Genomic DNA, 17,015 nt, shown 5'->3' with positions numbered 1-17,015 from the left:
TCCTTTCACTCTGTGCCTCTCAGCCTGCCTCCTTTCACTCTGTGCCTCTCAGCCTGCTCCCCCTTAACTCTTCCACATGCGGCACTGGCAGGAAGTCAGACAGGGCAGGGAGCGTGGCCGTTATGAAATGCTGGCATCGCGCTCCCCCTCTCCTGTCTCTGCAGCTCTGCGGTAAAGGCGGGTCCGGATGCAGACTGTCAGGAGCGGCGGGCCGCAGGAGCCACATCTGGATGGTGAAAGAGCTACATGCGGCTCGAGAGCCACGGGTTGGCTACCGCTGTCCTAGAAGATAATAGCCAGAATCTGGTTGCTATGAGCAACACCTCCACTTTTGCAAACCCACACTTAAGTAAATATACCCCTTATAGTGACCAACAGCCTATCTACCTGTGAAATCAGCCCATGGTAAAACACTGTAGCAGGAAGTCCACCTGTCTATGTGTACTTGAGCACCACGAAAGCCTGTTAATTATCTGTTATGAGGAAAAAAAGAGGGTGGTGGGAACCGCACAAGTTCAATATTTAAGCTGATAGTGTCCTCTGAAAAACTGAATTATTTCTGAATTGCTTCTAGATATAGCAACCATATGTGAATGGAGTATAAGTCCTTATACATATACGTGTTGCTTTCAGTGGTGCTCCCTAGAGTCAAAAGAGTAATCAACCAAAGGAGCCATACAAGGAAGTATAGACAAGTGGACTCTTTTTTGGGAGCACTCTAATTCAGAGGTGAAAAATGTAACATATCACTGATAAAATAACTTTTATTAGATATTTGTATGATTTGAGTTTTAAGGAGTGTCAATATTTGAGTGATGTAGCCTCGCGAACATATGGACATGAATTATTCAACATAGGTGATCACAATATCACAATTTGCGAATTGCCGGAGATAAGTGGCCATTGTACCTAGATTAAATAATCATTGCACATTAATTTCTCATATGGAATATGACCATCATTTTTTCTGCATATATCCATTATGGATCATTTTGGTCGCAGAGAATTAAATCATAGGTCATATGAAAATCAGTACCTTGTGGTATTTGTCAAAAGTAACCGTCTATTGGGAGCCAATTTTTTGCAGTACCAGGGTGTTCAGAGGTGGTCTCCCATCCTATTACCAACCCGGCCCTTTACTGCTTAGCTACCAAGGTCAGAAAAGACCGGGCATCTCCAGTGAGGTATGACCGCAATTATTGAGCTCACCTTTTTTGGTCACCTATGTGTTTGTTGTGTGATCACTGTATATCTATATTGATAAATGCTATAGGCACTCATAGGTCGTATAGAACCGAGTACCTCGTAGTATTCGTCCAGGTGACAATCTATTTGGGAGCCAATTTTTTGCAGTACCAGGGTGTTCAGAGGTGGTCTCCCATCCTATTACTAACCCGGCCTTTCACTGCTTAGCTTCCAAGGTCAGAAGAGATTGGGCATCTCCAGTGAGGTATGACCGCAAATATTGAGCTCACGTTTTTGGTCACCTATATGTATTGTAAAATGATCACTGCATATCCACGTTGGTAAGTTAAGTAAATGTATGTGGCATTGATGCCAATTGCATATGAGAGTAAATGCAAATAACTGACTTGGTCAATATGTGGCAAGTCAGGCATGAATACCTGACTTAGTCAAAATGTGACAGGTCAGACAAAATAGAGTACAACACTGAGTAAAAAAGTTTTCTGTGTGGAAAAATTATTCAAAACTGCACAGCATCCATACATAGGACTCACTTTTTACTCATTGAGAAACCTTGGGAGACAGCAGTGTGTCCATGTCAAAAAAGCAATAGGTGCTGAATAAAAATGCTCTACACATACTGCACACGTAGCAGTAACATTACAAATAAATATATGAGCTACAATAGCCAAAGGGTTGAAATAAATACCTTGGCACTGAAAAGAATTTTTCAAAATATAATGCTTACACCCAAGACTGTAGCACTGTCACTAAATTGGTGTATGAGAAAAAGGGAGGAAAGGAGGGGTATGTGCTCGGAGCTATGTAGATGTTAAAGCTTATTGCTAATCATCATAGCGTTGTAGATTGTGACCGGCACTATACTCCTCTTGTTGAGGAAAGAGAAAAATACTTTTTTTGTTAAATCCTTCAGCTATTAATGGAAGAAAAAATGATACACTCCTCTTGATTGTTAGTAAGTGAATAATTTGTATCCTTCTGCTGTTGCTGATTTGAGAGAATTACTCCTGATCGTATTTGAAAGGAAACAAAGTATCTTAGTACGATTCCTCCTGCTCATAAAGTTACTGAGCATGCACACATTTCTCTGGCAGGTACCAATAAGCCCACAATCATTGATTGAAGGTATATAATGTGATTACAGCCTTAATTTGTATGTACTCAGTCTGAGAAGTTTGAGACACTTGTGACACACAGAGTATTTTTGGCAAGTGCAAATAGCCCAGATTTTAGTACTGACAGATTGACAGAAATGCGGGGTATATACGATACCGCAAACAGGGTCGGTGTTGATGATAGAAGTCCCGTTCCCCGCCGTGCCGGAGCTCCGAGGATTGCGGCGGCGCAGAGTTGTGGGGCCCGCTGGTGGGTGAAGCGTAGCTCGCGTGGACACCTGATGCTTCCTAAGGTTTCCGGCAAGTGCGGTCACGTGTGTACATCACGTGACCGTGCTTCTTGTTACCTGACGTACGTTTCGCATAACGAGCTTGATCACAGGGCATAGGAATTGGCTCCTAATAGACGGTTACTTTTGACAAATACCACAAGGTACTGATTTTCATATGACCTATGATTTAATTCTCTGCGACCAAAATGATCCATAATGGATATATGCAGAAAAAAGGATGGTCCTATTCCATATGAGAAATTAATGTGCAATGATTATTTAATCTAGGTACAATGGCCACTTATCTCCGGCAATTCGCAAATTGTGATATTGTGATCACCTATGTTGAATAATTCATGTCCATATGTTCGCGAGGCTACATCACTCAAATATTGACACTCCTTAAAACTCAAATCATACAAATATCTAATAAAAATGATTTTATCAGTGATATGTTACATTTTTCACCTCTGAATTAGCGTGCTCCCAAAAAAGAGTCCACTTGTCTATACTTCCTTGTATGGCTCCTTTGGTTAATTATCTGTTATGTAAACTATAGATATAGATTGGTCCAGATCTTTATTCATGTACACTGCAATCCATTATTAATATAATGAAATTATATTGATGTGCGCAAGGCCGGGAGAGGCCGCCTGGGGTGGGTGAGGCCCCGGAGAGGCCGCCCTTGGGTGGGTGAGGCCCTGGAGAGGCTACCTGGTATGCGTGAATTAAATTATATTGAAGCCTTTAGCGGGGCTGCCTACCGGCGAGGAGCCCTTGTCAGGGCTGCCTTCTATGGAAGAATGAAAATGTTCCCTCGTGATCTCAGCTTTGTAAAAAAAAGTTGACAAAGTTCTGAAAAGCTTACGTGGATATTGTTAATGCTACAAGTGGCACTTTTCCATGAAATAAATTGAACTAGTCAGATTTTTAATATGAAAACAAAGAGACTGCTGGCATAGCTAAATATGAACTTTAACGTTTCTTCTGGTAAAATAGATACATTTGTGTATGTATTTATAATGTAGTATATCTGATCTGAAAGTATCGCAGATAACCTCACTGTCATGGGGAAAGCAGTCGCTTACTTTCAGCCAATTTATTGCATTCAATGACGAGCCAACTCTTCCCGTTTCTGAGGTAAAATCATTATTTGATCTCTTGGAGTTTTTTTTTTCCCCCAAGCCACTTCCCTTCTCTTTACTACTTGCTGTAAATCTCACGATGAACTTTTACACATCATTGTTCATGGGTCCTTCCTTCCCCAAATACATCACTGGAAACCAGAAATGAAGGAAGAAAGAGTTATACATTTAGCTAAAGTTGCAGGATGTCAGGTACAAGTCATTAGACGGTGGAAAACCCTCATTTCTCTGACGTCCTAGTGGATGCTGGGAACTCCGTAAGGACCATGGGGAATAGCGGCTCCGCAGGAGACTGGGCACAAAAGTAAAGCTTTAGGACTACCTGGTGTGCACTGGCTCCTCCCCCTATGACCCTCCTCCAAGCCTCAGTTAGATTTTTGTGCCCGGCCGAGAAGGGTGCACACTAGGGGCTCTCCTGAGCTTCTTAGTGAAAGTTTAGTTTTAGGTTTTTTATTTTCAGTGAGACCTGCTGGCAACAGGCTCATTGCATCGAGGGACTAAGGGGAGAAGAAGCGAACTCACCTGCGTGCAGAGTGGATTGGGCTTCTTAGGCTACTGGACACCATTAGCTCCAGAGGGACCGAACACAGGCCCAGCCTCGGAGCTCGGTCCCAGAGCTGCGCCGCCGGCCCCCTTACAGAGCCAGAAGCAAGAAGAGGTCCGGAAAATCGGCGGCAGAAGACATCCTGTCTTCACCAAGGTAGCGCACAGCACTGCAGCTGTGCGCCATTGCTCCTCAGCACACTAAACACTTCGGTCACTGAGGGTGCAGGGCGCTAGGGGGGGACGCCCTGAGCAGCAATAAAAACACCTTGGCTGGCGAAAATACATCACATATAGCCCCCGGGGCTATATGGATGAATTTTAACCCCTGCCAGATTCCACAGAAAAACGGGAGAAAAGGCCGCCGAGAAGGGGGCGGAGCCTATCTCCTCAGCACACTGGCGCCATTTTCTCTCACAGCTCCGTTGGAGGGAAGCTCCCTGGCTCTCCCCTGCAGTTACTACACTACAGAAAGGGGTTAAAAAAGAGAGGGGGGCACTAATTAGGCGCAGTATAACAATACAGCAGCTATAAGGGGAAAAACACTTATATAAGGTTATCCCTGTGTGTGTGTATATATATATATATATATATATATATATATATATATATATATATATATAGCGCTCTGGTGTGTGCTGGCATACTCTCCCTCTGTCTCCCCAAAGGGCTAGTGGGGTCCTGTCCTCTATCAGAGCATTCCCTGTGTGTGTGCTGTGTGTCGGTACGTTGTGTCGACATGTATGAGGAGGAAAATGAGGTGGAGGCGGAGCAATTGCCTGTAACAGAGATGTCACCCCCTAGGGAGTCGACATCTGAGTGGATGAGCTTATGGAAGGAATTATGTGAGTCAGCTCTTTACAAAAGATTGATGACATGAGACAGCCGGCGACTCAGCCTGTGCCTGTCCAGGTGTCTCAAAAGCCATCAGGGGCTCTAAAACGCCCGTTACCGCAGATGGCAGATACAGACGCCGACACGGATACTGACTCCAGTGTCGACGATTAAGAGACGAATGTGACTTCCAGTAGGGCCACACGTTACATGATTGAGGCTATGGAAAATGTTTTTACACATTTCTGATAATACCCTTTTTAGTGGTACTGGTATTATGTTGGGTGAGAAAAAACTGCCTGTAGTTTTTCCTGCATCTGAGGAATTAAATGAAGTGTGTGATGATGCGTGGGTTTCCCCCGATAAAAACTGTTAATTCCTAAAAAGTTTTCTCTAACGTCCTAAGTGGATGCTGGGACTCCGTAAGGACCATGGGGAATAGCGGCTCCGCAGGAGACTGGGCACAAAAGTAAAAGCTTGAACTAGCTGGTGTGCACTGGCTCCTCCCCCTATGACCCTCCTCCAAGCCTCAGTTAGATTTTTGTGCCCGAACGAGAAGGGTGCATGCTAGGTGGCTCTCCTGAGCTGCTTAGAGTAAAAGTTTATTTTAGGTTTTTTATTTTCAGTGAGTCCTGCTGGCAACAGGCTCACTGCATCGTGGGACTAAGGGGAGAAGAAACGAACTCACCTGCGTGCAGAGTGGATTGGGTTTCTTAGGCTACTGGACATTAGCTCCAGAGGGACGATCACAGGTTCAGCCTGGATGGGTCCCGGAGCCGCGCCGCCGGCCCCCTTACAGAGCCAGAAGAACGAAGAGGTCCGGTGAAATCGGCGGCAGAAGACGTTCCTGTCTTCAACTAAGGTAGCGCACAGCACTGCAGCTGTGCGCCATTGCTCTCAGCACACTTCACACTCCGGTCACTGAGGGTGCAGGGCGCTGGGGGGGGAGCGCCCTGAGACGCAATAAAAACAGAAATACCTTAGGATGGCAAAAGAAATACATCACATATAGCTCCTGGGCTATATGGATGTATTTAACCCCTGCCAGTTTTCCAGAAAAAAGCGGGAGATAAGGCCGTCGTGAAGGGGCGGAGCCTATCTCCTCAGCACACAAGCGCCATTTTCCCTCACAGTTCCGCTGGAAGGACGGCTCCCTGACTCTCCCCTGCAGTCCCTACAGAATCAGGGTAAAAACGAGAGAGGGGGGGCACTATTGGCAGCTAAATTATAAACAGCAGCTATAAAAGGGAGTAACACTTATATAAGGTTATCCCTATAGATATATATATAGCGCTCTGGTGTGTGCTGGCAAACTCTCCCTCTGTCTCCCCAAAGGGCTAGTGGGGTCCTGTCCTCTATCAGAGCATTCCCTGTGTGTGTGCTGGGTGTCGGTACGATTGTGTCGACATGTATGAGGAGGAAAATGATGTGGAAGCAGAGCAATTGCCTGTATTAGTGATGTCACCCCCTAGGGAGTCGACACCTGACTGGATGGTTGTATTTAAAGAACTACGTGACAATGTCAGCACTTTACAAAAAACTGTTGACGACATGAGACAGCCGACAAATCAATTAGTGCCTGTCCAGGCGTCTCAGACACCGTCAGGGGCGATAAAACGCCCGTTACCTCAGTGGGTCGACACAGACCCAGACACTGATACTGAGTCCAGTGTCGACGGTGAGGAGACAAACGTAATGTCCAGTAGGGCCACACGTTACATGATCACGGCAATGAAGGAGGCATTGAACATTTCTGACACTACAAGTACCACAAAGAAGGGTATTATGTGGGGAGTGAAAAAACTACCAGTAGCTTTTCCTGAGTCAGATGAATTAAATGAGGTGTGTGATAAAGCGTGGGTTTCCCCCGATAAAAAAGTGCTAATTTCTAATAAATTATTGGCACTATACCCTTTCCCGCCAGAGGTTAGGGCGCGTTGGGAAACACCCCCTAGAGTAGATAAAGCGCTCACACGTTTATCTAAACAAGTAGCGTTACCGTCTCCTGATACGGCCGCCCTCAAAGAACCAGCGGATAGAAGGCTGGAAAATATCCTGAAGGGTATATACACACATACTGGTGTTATACTGCGACCAGCAATCGCATCAGCCTGGATGTGCAGTGCTGGAGTTGCGTGGTCGGATTCCCTGACTGAAAATATTGATACCCTGGATAGGGACAGTATATTACTAACTATAGAGCATTTGAAGGATGCATTACTATATATGCGTGATGCACAGAGGGATATTTGCACCCTGGCATCAAGAGTGAGTGCTATGTCCATTTCTGCCAGAAGAGAGTTATGGACGCGACAGTGGTCAGGGGATGCGGATTCCAAACGACATATGGAAGTACTGCCGTTTAAAGGGGAGGAGTTATTTGGGGCCGGTCTATCGGACCTGGTGGCCACGGCAACGGCCGGAAAGTCCACCTTTTTACCCCAGGTCACCTCTCAGCAGAAAAAGACACCGTCTTTTCAAACTCAGTCCTTTCGTTCCCATAAGTACAGGCGGGCAAAAGGCCACTCATTTCTGCCCCGGGGCAGAGGAAGAGGAAAAAGACTGCATCAGGCAGCCTCTTCCCAGGAGCAGAAGCCCTCCTCTGCTTCTGCCAAGTCTTCAGCATGACGCTGGGGCTTTACAAGCGGACTCGGACACGGTGGGGGCCCGTCTCAAAAATTTCAACGTGCAGTGGGCTCACTCGCAAGTGGACCCCTGGATTCTGCAGGTAGTATCACAGGGGTACAAACTGGAATTCGAGACGTCTACCCCTCGCCGGTTCCTGAAGTCTGCTCTACCAAAGTCTCCCTCCGACAGGGAGGCAGTTTTGGAAGCCATTCACAAGCTGTATTCCCAGCAGGTGATAATCAAGGTACCTCTCCTACAACAGGGAAAGGGGTATTATTCCACGCTGTTTGTGGTACCGAAGCCGGACGGCTCGGTGAGACCAATTTTAAATCTAAAATCCTTGAACACTTACATAAAGAGGTTCAAATTCAAGATGGAGTCACTCAGAGCAGTGATAGCAAACCTGGAAGAAGGGGACTATATGGTGTCTCTGGACATCAAAGATGCTTATCTCCACGTCCCAATCTACCCTTCTCACCAAGGGTACCTCAGGTTTGTGGTACAAAACTGTCATTATCAGTTTCAGACGCTGCCGTTTGGATTGTCCACGGCACCTCGGGTCTTTACCAAGGTAATGGCCGAAATGATGATTCTTCTTCGAAGAAAAGGCGTTTTAATTATCCCTTACTTGGACGATCTCCTGATAAGGGCAAGGTCCAGGGAACAGTTAGAAGTCGGAGTAGCACTATCTCAGTTAGTGTTACGTCAGCACGGGTGGATTCTAAATATTCCAAAATCGCAGCTGATTCCAACGACACGTCTCCTGTTCCTAGGAATGATTCTGGACACAGTCCAGAAAAAGGTGTTTCTCCCAGAGGAGAAGGCCAGGGAGTTATCCGAGCTAGTCAGGAATCTCCTAAAACCAGGCCAGGTGTCAGTGCATCAGTGCACGAGGGTCCTGGGAAAAATGGTGGCTTCTTACGAAGCGATTCCATTCTGAAGATTCCATGCAAGAACGTTTCAGTGGGATCTTCTGGACAAATGGTCCGGATCGCATCTTCAGATGCATCAGCGGATAACCCTGTCGCCAAGGACAAGGGTGTCTCTTCTGTGGTGGCTGCAGAGTGCTCATCTACTAGAGGGCCGCAGATTCGGCATTCAGGATTGGATCCTGGTGACCACAGATGCCAGCCTGAGAGGCTGGGGAGCAGTCACACAGGGACAAAATTTCCAGGGCTTGTGGTCAAGCATGGAAACATCTCTTCATATAAACATTCTGGAACTAAGGGCCATTTACAATGCCCTAAGTCAAGCAAAACCCCTGCTTCAGGGTCAGGCGGTATTGATCCAATCGGACAACATCACGTCAGTCGCCCACGTAAACAGACAGGGCGGCACGAGAAGCAGGAGGGCGATGGCAGAAGCTGCAAGGATTCTTCGCTGGGCGGAGAATCATGTGATAGCACTGTCAGCAGTGTTCATTCCGGGAGTGGACAACTGGGAAGCGGACTTCCTCAGCAGACACGACCTTCACCCGGGGGAGTGGGGACTTCATCCAGAAGTCTTCCAAGAGATGGTAAACCGTTGGGAAAAACCAAAGGTGGACATGATGGCGTCCCGTCTCAACAAAAAACTAGACAGATATTGCGCCAGGTCAAGGGACCCTCAGGCAATAGCGGTGGACGCTCTGGTAACACAATGGGTGTACCAGTCAGTGTATGTGTTCCCTCCTCTGCCTCTCATACCAAAAGTACCGAGAATCATAAAAAGGAGAGGAGTAAGAACTATACTCGTGGTTCCGGATTGGCCAAGAAGGACTTGGTACCCGGAACTTCCAGAGATGCTCACGGAGGACCCGTGGCCTCTACCTCTAAGAAAGGACCTGCTCCAGCAGGGACCTTGTCTGTTCCAAGACTTACCGCGGCTGCGTTTGACGGCATGGCGGTTGAACGCCGGATCCTGAAGGAAAAAGGCATTCCAGAAGAAGTCATCCCTACCCTGATAAAGGCCAGGAAGGATGTAACCGCGAAACATTATCACCGCATTTGGCGAAAATATGTTGCGTGGTGTGAGGCCAAAGAGGCCCCTACAGAGGAATTTCAACTGGGTCGCTTCCTACATTTCCTGCAAACAGGAGTGTCTATGGGCCTAAAATTGGGGTCCATTAAGGTTCAAATTTCGGCCCTGTCAATTTTCTTCCAGAAAGAACTAGCTTCAGTTCCTGAAGTTCAGACGTTTGTAAAAGGGGTACTGCATATACAGCCTCCTTTTGTGCCTCCAGTGGCACCTTGGGATCTCAATGTAGTTTTGGGGTTCCTAAAGTCACAATGGTTTGAACCACTTGAATCTGTGGAGTTAAAATATCTCACATGGAAAGTGGTCATGCTGTTGGCCCTGGCCTAGGCCAGGCGCGTGTCAGAATTGGCGGCTTTATCCTGTAAAAGCCCTTATCTGATCTTCCATTCAGACAGGGCGGAATTGAGGACTCGTCCTCATTTTCTCCCTAAGGTGGTTTCAGAGTTTCATCTGGACCAACCTATTGTGGTACCTGCGGCTACTAGTGACTTGGAGGACTCCAAGTTGTTGGACATAGTCAGGGCCCTGAAAATATATGTTTCCAGGATGGCTGGAGTCAGAAAATCTGACTCGCTGTTTATCCTGTATGCACCCAACAAGCTGGGTGCTCCTGCTTCTAAGCAGACTATTGCTCGTTGGATTTGTAGTACAATTCAGCTTGCACATTCTGTGGCAGGCCTGCCACAGCCAAAATCTGTAAAAGCCCATTCCACAAGGAAGGTGGGCTCATCTTGGGCGGCTGCCCGAGGGGTCTCGGCTTTACAACTTTGCCGAGCAGCTATTTGGTCAGGGGCAAATACGTTTGCTAAATTCTACAAATTTGATACCCTGGCTGAGGAGGACCTGGAGTTCTCTCATTCGGTGCTGCAGAGTCATCCGCACTCTCCCGCCCGTTTGGGAGCTTTGGTATAATCCCCATGGTCCTTACGGAGTTCCCAGCATCCACTAGGACGTCAGAGAAAATAAGAATTTACTTACCGATAATTCTATTTCTCGTAGTCCGTAGTGGATGCTGGGCGCCCATCCCAAGTGCGGATTGTCTGCAATACTTGTACATAGTTATTGTTAACAAAATCGGGTTATTGTTGTTGTGAGCCATCTATCCAGAGGCTCCTCTGTTATCATGCTGTTAACTGGGTTCAGATCACAGGTTGTACGGTGTGATTGGTGTGGCTGGTATGAGTCTTACCCGGGATTCATAAATCCTTCCTTATTGTGTACGCTCGTCCGGGCACAGTATCCTAACTGAGGCTTGGAGGAGGGTCATAGGGGGAGGAGCCAGTGCACACCAGGTAGTCCTAAAGCTTTACTTTTGTGCCCAGTCTCCTGCGGAGCCGCTATTCCCCATGGTCCTTACGGAGTTCCCAGCATCCACTACGGAGTACGAGAAATAGAATTATCGGTAAGTAAATTCTTATTATTTCCCCATACTTCTTTTTTTTTTTTTTTTTTAATCCGCCTGCCCAGGAGTACCCAACTCTGTTGAATTTACTAATCCGCGAATGCAGTGTGCACACAAGCAGTCAGGGCTGCCAATAGCCACAAAGAGCATCCAGGAAGAATAAGACATGTGACAATTGTTGATGCTTGCTGATTGGCTTCTTTAGGTTCGATGAAGTGTGATTGGTTGAATTCTCCAGTGAGTGTTAATCATTTGGAGAATCAGAACAACCATGAATAGTTTTGTTGTGCGTTAGTATGGCCAGTTTGCCCATTTTTCTTGAATATATTCAGGAGCTTCACACAACGAAGGTGGGAGATGGCACTGAGTCATGTAGGCAGCATGTAGACCTGGTGAATTAAATAGGTGCCCACTCCAAGCCTAAAATGAAAGCTTGATCTGAGTGCTAACTACTGTCATTAGTCAAAGTATACATATTGGTTTTTGAGTGATAGGGATACATCTGTCAGTACATGAATGTTACAGGACCTGCATTTACAATGAAACAGCTTGCATGGTATTTTGATGCAATGGGCTTTAAAATATTTATCTCTGCCTAGGAGTCTCCTCAGTGGGATGGATCTAGATCTTGGAGCTATGGAATTTGCAGATTGGGACCAGAGGCTTCCACCACCAGCATCCAAAAAAGTGGTTGAACACTTGCCAAAAGTCACTGTGACAGCAAAGCAAGCAGGTAAGAGGCAGGACTAATATATAAAGTGTGTCCATCACCGGCACAATTTGGAGTCAGCCATTTTCTGGGGGGAAGCAGTATGCATGGGAATGCAGTTTATTAATACAATAAAAGCCAATGACAACCAATTGCATTTCCATGAATATGATTAGGTCGACTACAGAATAACTGCTTGGAGGGTACATGGGTAGGGGACCATGATTAGCCCCATGTCTTACTATTGCCTACAGATGCTGCGCTTAAGTGTCCAGTGTGCCTGTTGGAGTTTGAGGAGGGCGAAACAGTGAGGCAGTTACCCTGCGAACACCTTTTCCACTCTGCATGCATTCTGCCGTGGCTCGGAAAGGTAATAAATCGGTCTCCCTTTTTCCTAGTTTGCTTGTTATAGGACAGGGGTGGCCAACCAGTCAGAGACAAAAAGCCAAGAAATCTTTTTAGGTATATCAAAGAGCCGACTTCGAGCCGAAGATGCACTTGCAAAAATGGGGTGTGACCTTGTGCCTGCTAGGCCACGCCCCTGGTATAAAATACATGGAAAAAGCCAGATCCAACATAAAATACAATGAAAAAGCCACTTCTACATCAAATAATTGATAAGACAGCATAATATATATTGAAAAAGTCAGATTCACATAATACACTTCAGTTCCCCCATATGTCACTCCAGCCAGCACCCGCCTGTGTCACTCCAGCCAGCAGCCTCTTGTGTCACTCCAGACAGCTCCCTCATGTGTATTTGGCTTCCTCGGTTCTCCGTCTACGTAGTGCTGCTGCATGTCTGGCTGGAGTGCAGCGGTTTACAGATCTCTTGTGGTCACGTGACTTTGAGTGTTGGGAGCCACATTTGAATAAAGAAAGAGCCGCATGTGGCTCAAGAGCCACGCGTTGGCCACCACTGTTATAGGACACTTAGGAAAACCTATGCAGAACTAACTCCAATGGAAAAAAGAAATAATACAAAAATGCTGTAGTACAGAGCAGTCCTGTAGATGATAAAGAGATATGTACAGCGGTATGGTGACTGTGGTACAACGGTTTTGCTGAATGCACTTTCTTCTCTTCATCTGCAGACAAATTCCTGTCCCCTCTGCAGAGATGAGTTACCCACAGACAGCCCAGAGTATGAGGAATACAAACAGGACAAGGTAATAAGGTGGGGGTGTAGACTTTGATTTATGGATTGCTAAACTGGGTGAAAGTGCTTAGCAAGTGGGAACGGTCACAGGAGAATGGCTGGCCTGGTTCGAAGTGACAGGAAGGCAATAGTAACTCAAATAACCGTGTGTTACAAAAGCGACATCTGTGAACGCACAGCATGCCAAACGTGAATTGGCTACAGTGTCATAAGACCACACCGGGTTCCACTCTTGTCAGCGAAGAACGGTAAACTGAAGCTACTGCGGGCACAGGCTCACCAACACTGCACAGTTGAAGACTGGAAAAACGCTGTGTGGTCTGACAAATTTGTGATTTCTGCTGCACCAAATGCAGAAGGTGGGGTCAGACATTGGTGCACACAACATGAATCTAAGGATCCATTGTGCCATGTTCCAAAAATTCAGGCTGGTGGTGGTGTTATGGTGTGGTATTTTTTTGTACACCTTACGCCCCTTTATACAAATTGAAGATTGTTTACATTCCAGAGCCTACCCCAGTGTTGTTGCTGACCATGGGCAGGATGTAATGCAGGGCGAGATGGCCGGAGCTCCGATCATTTACAAGGCAAAACCACATTTCAGCCAGAATCTCAGAGCTCTGGCTGTCTCGTACTGCATTACATCCGGCCCCTTATGTGTCTCTTTATGGTCAAAGTCTACCCAACTAATAATGGCTACCTCCAGTAGGATAGTACAGCATGGGCCTAATTCAGCACGGGTTGTAGTTTTGCGAAAATTAGCAAAACTACAATTCCTTCCACTAGCATGCAGGGGGGCCGTCCACATGCCGGGTCCTTCACCCCGCTAATATGCGAGTGCTTCGCTAAACAGGGAAGCACTCGCATCTTTAGGGTAGCCCCTTGCTTGCGCAGACTAGCTGCAAAGGCAGCCGCCGGGTCCCCACGTTTTGGGTAGCAGCAGCTATGTGTGATGTCACGCAACCGTCGCTGCCCGCCCTGCAAACGGTCCAGACATGCCTCTGTTGTCCGGACCATGCCCCTTTGACACCCACAAAACGCTGCGCCGACGCCCCGTTACAGCACCCCAGCCGCCAGCACTCAGACTGCAATCGCATGTAACTGCAATGTAAGTCCTTGCACATTCGCAGAAGTGCGGAAATCTCTGAATAGCGTATTAAGTTGAATTAGGCCCATGCCACAAATCACACATCATGCCAAGCTGGGCCCATGAAAATAGCAAACCATTTATCATATTCCAATAGCCTCCACATTTATTAATTAATATTATTTAACAGTTTATTTATGTAGCGCACTATATTCTGCAGCGCTTTACAGAGAATATTTGGGCATTCACATCAGTCCCTGCCCCAGTGGAGCTTACAATCTAAATTCCTTACTACATGTACACGCACACACATTCACGCTAGAGTTCATTTTGTTGGGAGCCAATTGACCTACCAGTATATTTGTGGATTGTGGGAGGAAACCAACGCAAGCACAGGGGGAATATACAAACTCCACACAGTTAGGGTCATGTTGGGAATCAAACCCATGACCTCAGTGCTATGAGGCAGTAATGCTAACCCTTGCACTGTCCATGCTGCCCACAATACAAAACTAGATCCCAATCCCATAGGGCACCTTTGGGATATGGTGGAACGGAAGATTTTCATGAATGTGCAGCCCACAAATCCGAAGCAACTGCGTGATGTCATCATGGACCAGAATCTCTAATGCAGGGGTATTCAACATGTGGCCTTTCAGTTGCTGTAGAACTGCACATTCCAGCATGTCCTGACACAATTTTGTTATTAGGGCATAAAAAAACTTGCAGGGAATGCTGGGATGTGTAGTTCCACAGCAGCAGGTGTCATGTTGAATACCCTGCTCTAAGGAATGTTTCCAGAACCTCACTTAATATATGCCACAATGAAGTCAGGCTGTGCTGGTGACAAATGGGGGTCTTACACCCATACTAGAGAGGTGCTTCTAATAAAGTGGCCACTGGGTATTACTTACACATAAATCACTAAATGAACAAACTTTGTATTCTTCAGTGTATGAGATTTACTTTAAAGACCTTTTTAATATTCATGAATTACTTTTTTTATTTATAAATCACAGCCCTGCACTTTGTGGGGATCATAAGACAAACCAATAACAGACTATGGGGGACATTTACTAAGCAGTGGTAAGAGCAGAGAAGTGAGCCAGTGGAGAAGTGGCCCCATCAGCCAATCAGCAGGTCTGTATCATTTTATAGTATGAAAATTATAGATGTTACTTCAGTGCTGATTGGTTACCATGGGCAACTTCTCCACTGGCTCACTTCTTCGCTCTTATCACTGCTTAGTAAATGTCCCCCTAAGACAGGGGTGGGCAATTATTTCAGCTGGGGGGCCACTTAACACTTTCCAGTGAATATTCGAGGGCCGCACACTCAGAATAAACCCGTTTATTTATATACTGGCATTTTTCTGCTGTAACTCCAGAAACCACTTATCCCCACCCTAATCAGGGGCAAACGCAGGATTTTTAGGAGGGGGTTTCCGTACATGTTTTATCTATCTATCTAATATAGGGATATATTTAATATGCCGGCTGTCGGGATCCCGATGCTGGAATCCCAACAGCCAACAATGTATTTAGTTGATTTATTTACTCTTTCATATTTAAGAAGAGTACATTTTTGCTCTCCAGTTGCTACCTGCGCTTTTATGACCCTCTGTGTGTGTGGTTACAGGCACGACGGCAACAGAGGGAGCACCGGCTAGAAAATCTGCATGGAGCAATGTATACTTGATGGAAGCTCCACCACCTCCCTGTCTAATCCTATGAGACACTTTTATACCTGGTCTGAGCCCCTGCACTGCTGGGACGAGCTGCGCCACTTGCTCTATCCTGAACTACGGGCTCCAGCACTAGTCAAAAACCAGCAACTTCTTTTGTTTTTTACTGTTCTCTGTGTGAAATAGATTTTTATTCATAGTAGCAGATGGTCTTTCTCATTATAAATTTTATTTACATCAGTGGCCCTAATATAATATGTCCAACACTATTGCGAAATTAGCAAAGATAAAACTGTCAATATAGCATTTTATACAATTCACATTAAATACAACAATAAATCTAACCAAACATTTATATACATTCCTCCTTATCAGGGGAATATTGTTTTGCTAAATTCACTATGCAGTAATATTGAGGTCTACTGTAAAATGAGTAATCCCCTGAATGATTAGTCTTTTGTCTATATGTGGACAGACTGGGTGACCAGGAGAGCACACTAGGCTATGGGTTACTGTAGGAAGACCGGTCATCTGTATACCATAGTATAATTGGAGATACATATAACAGAGCTCTGCATGAATCTCCTCTAGGACACAACAATGAATCATCCATATTGAGATTGACGGACAGATAACGGGCAGCAAAGGTATTTATTCCTGATAAAAGAATGGGTCATACACGAGGCCTGACTCAGAGTCATACTCAACTCTTAGGCATTCAGTTCTTGAAAATAAATGCAGCTATATGCCTGTATTCATAGTTGGACTTGTGAAAGTAGCCACTGTCACTAATAATGCGCATTTGCACCAACCCAATGCTTGGTGCGAGTGATCTGTCTGAAATGACCCGGAATTCTGCGTATGCTTACCTCTCAATAGCCCGCAATTCCATCTGCTTGCCCACGGAACATTTTCCTGTGTGTAAATGTACCATTGTAACTCCCAATAAGCTGTAATTGTAGCTGCGGCGGAGATCAGTATGACTGAATTGCCCACAGTTGCACTTACAAATGTCAACACAGTTGCTAACAAATTACGTGATTTATTAGCAGAGCTGATATGTGTCCAACTCTAAATCAGCCCCATGATTTGCAGTTAGATATGCCCATCATTGTTATGAAGAGGTGTAAAATGCCTAACAAACACACAGGTCCTATGTTGCAATTATAACCTTTGTCCTAACTCTAAACATCGGTTTGAAGCCCTTTAGAAGAA

General features: G+C 45.8%; 1 protein-coding gene and 1 pseudogene across 2 annotated transcripts in view; one reads left to right on the top strand and one right to left on the bottom strand.

Annotated features, from left to right (window-relative positions):
* Positions 1-16,703, top strand: part of RNF181 (ring finger protein 181) — a 36,999-nt gene extending 20,296 nt beyond the window's left edge. Inside the window, exons 3-6 of one of the 2 annotated variants that reach the window (XM_063931971.1) lie at positions 11,761-11,894; positions 12,125-12,240; positions 12,965-13,047; positions 15,755-16,703. In XM_063931971.1, the coding sequence (XP_063788041.1) occupies positions 11,761-11,894; positions 12,125-12,240; positions 12,965-13,047; positions 15,755-15,785 (364 nt within the window). In that variant the 3' untranslated portion in view covers positions 15,786-16,703. The remainder of the gene's footprint in view (positions 1-11,760; positions 11,895-12,124; positions 12,241-12,964; positions 13,048-15,754) is intronic. The other variant, XM_063931970.1, reaches the window with a different exon arrangement.
* LOC134936956 (5S ribosomal RNA) lies at positions 1,345-1,464 on the bottom strand (annotated as a pseudogene).
* Positions 16,704-17,015: the final 312 nt, after the last annotated feature.

The sequence above is a fragment of the Pseudophryne corroboree genome, chromosome 6 (assembly GCF_028390025.1).
Source record: "Pseudophryne corroboree isolate aPseCor3 chromosome 6, aPseCor3.hap2, whole genome shotgun sequence".
Lineage (NCBI taxonomy): Eukaryota > Metazoa > Chordata > Amphibia > Anura > Myobatrachidae > Pseudophryne > Pseudophryne corroboree.
The sequence above is the reverse complement of the archived record's forward strand: the minus strand, read 5'-3'. Positions and strand labels throughout refer to the sequence as shown.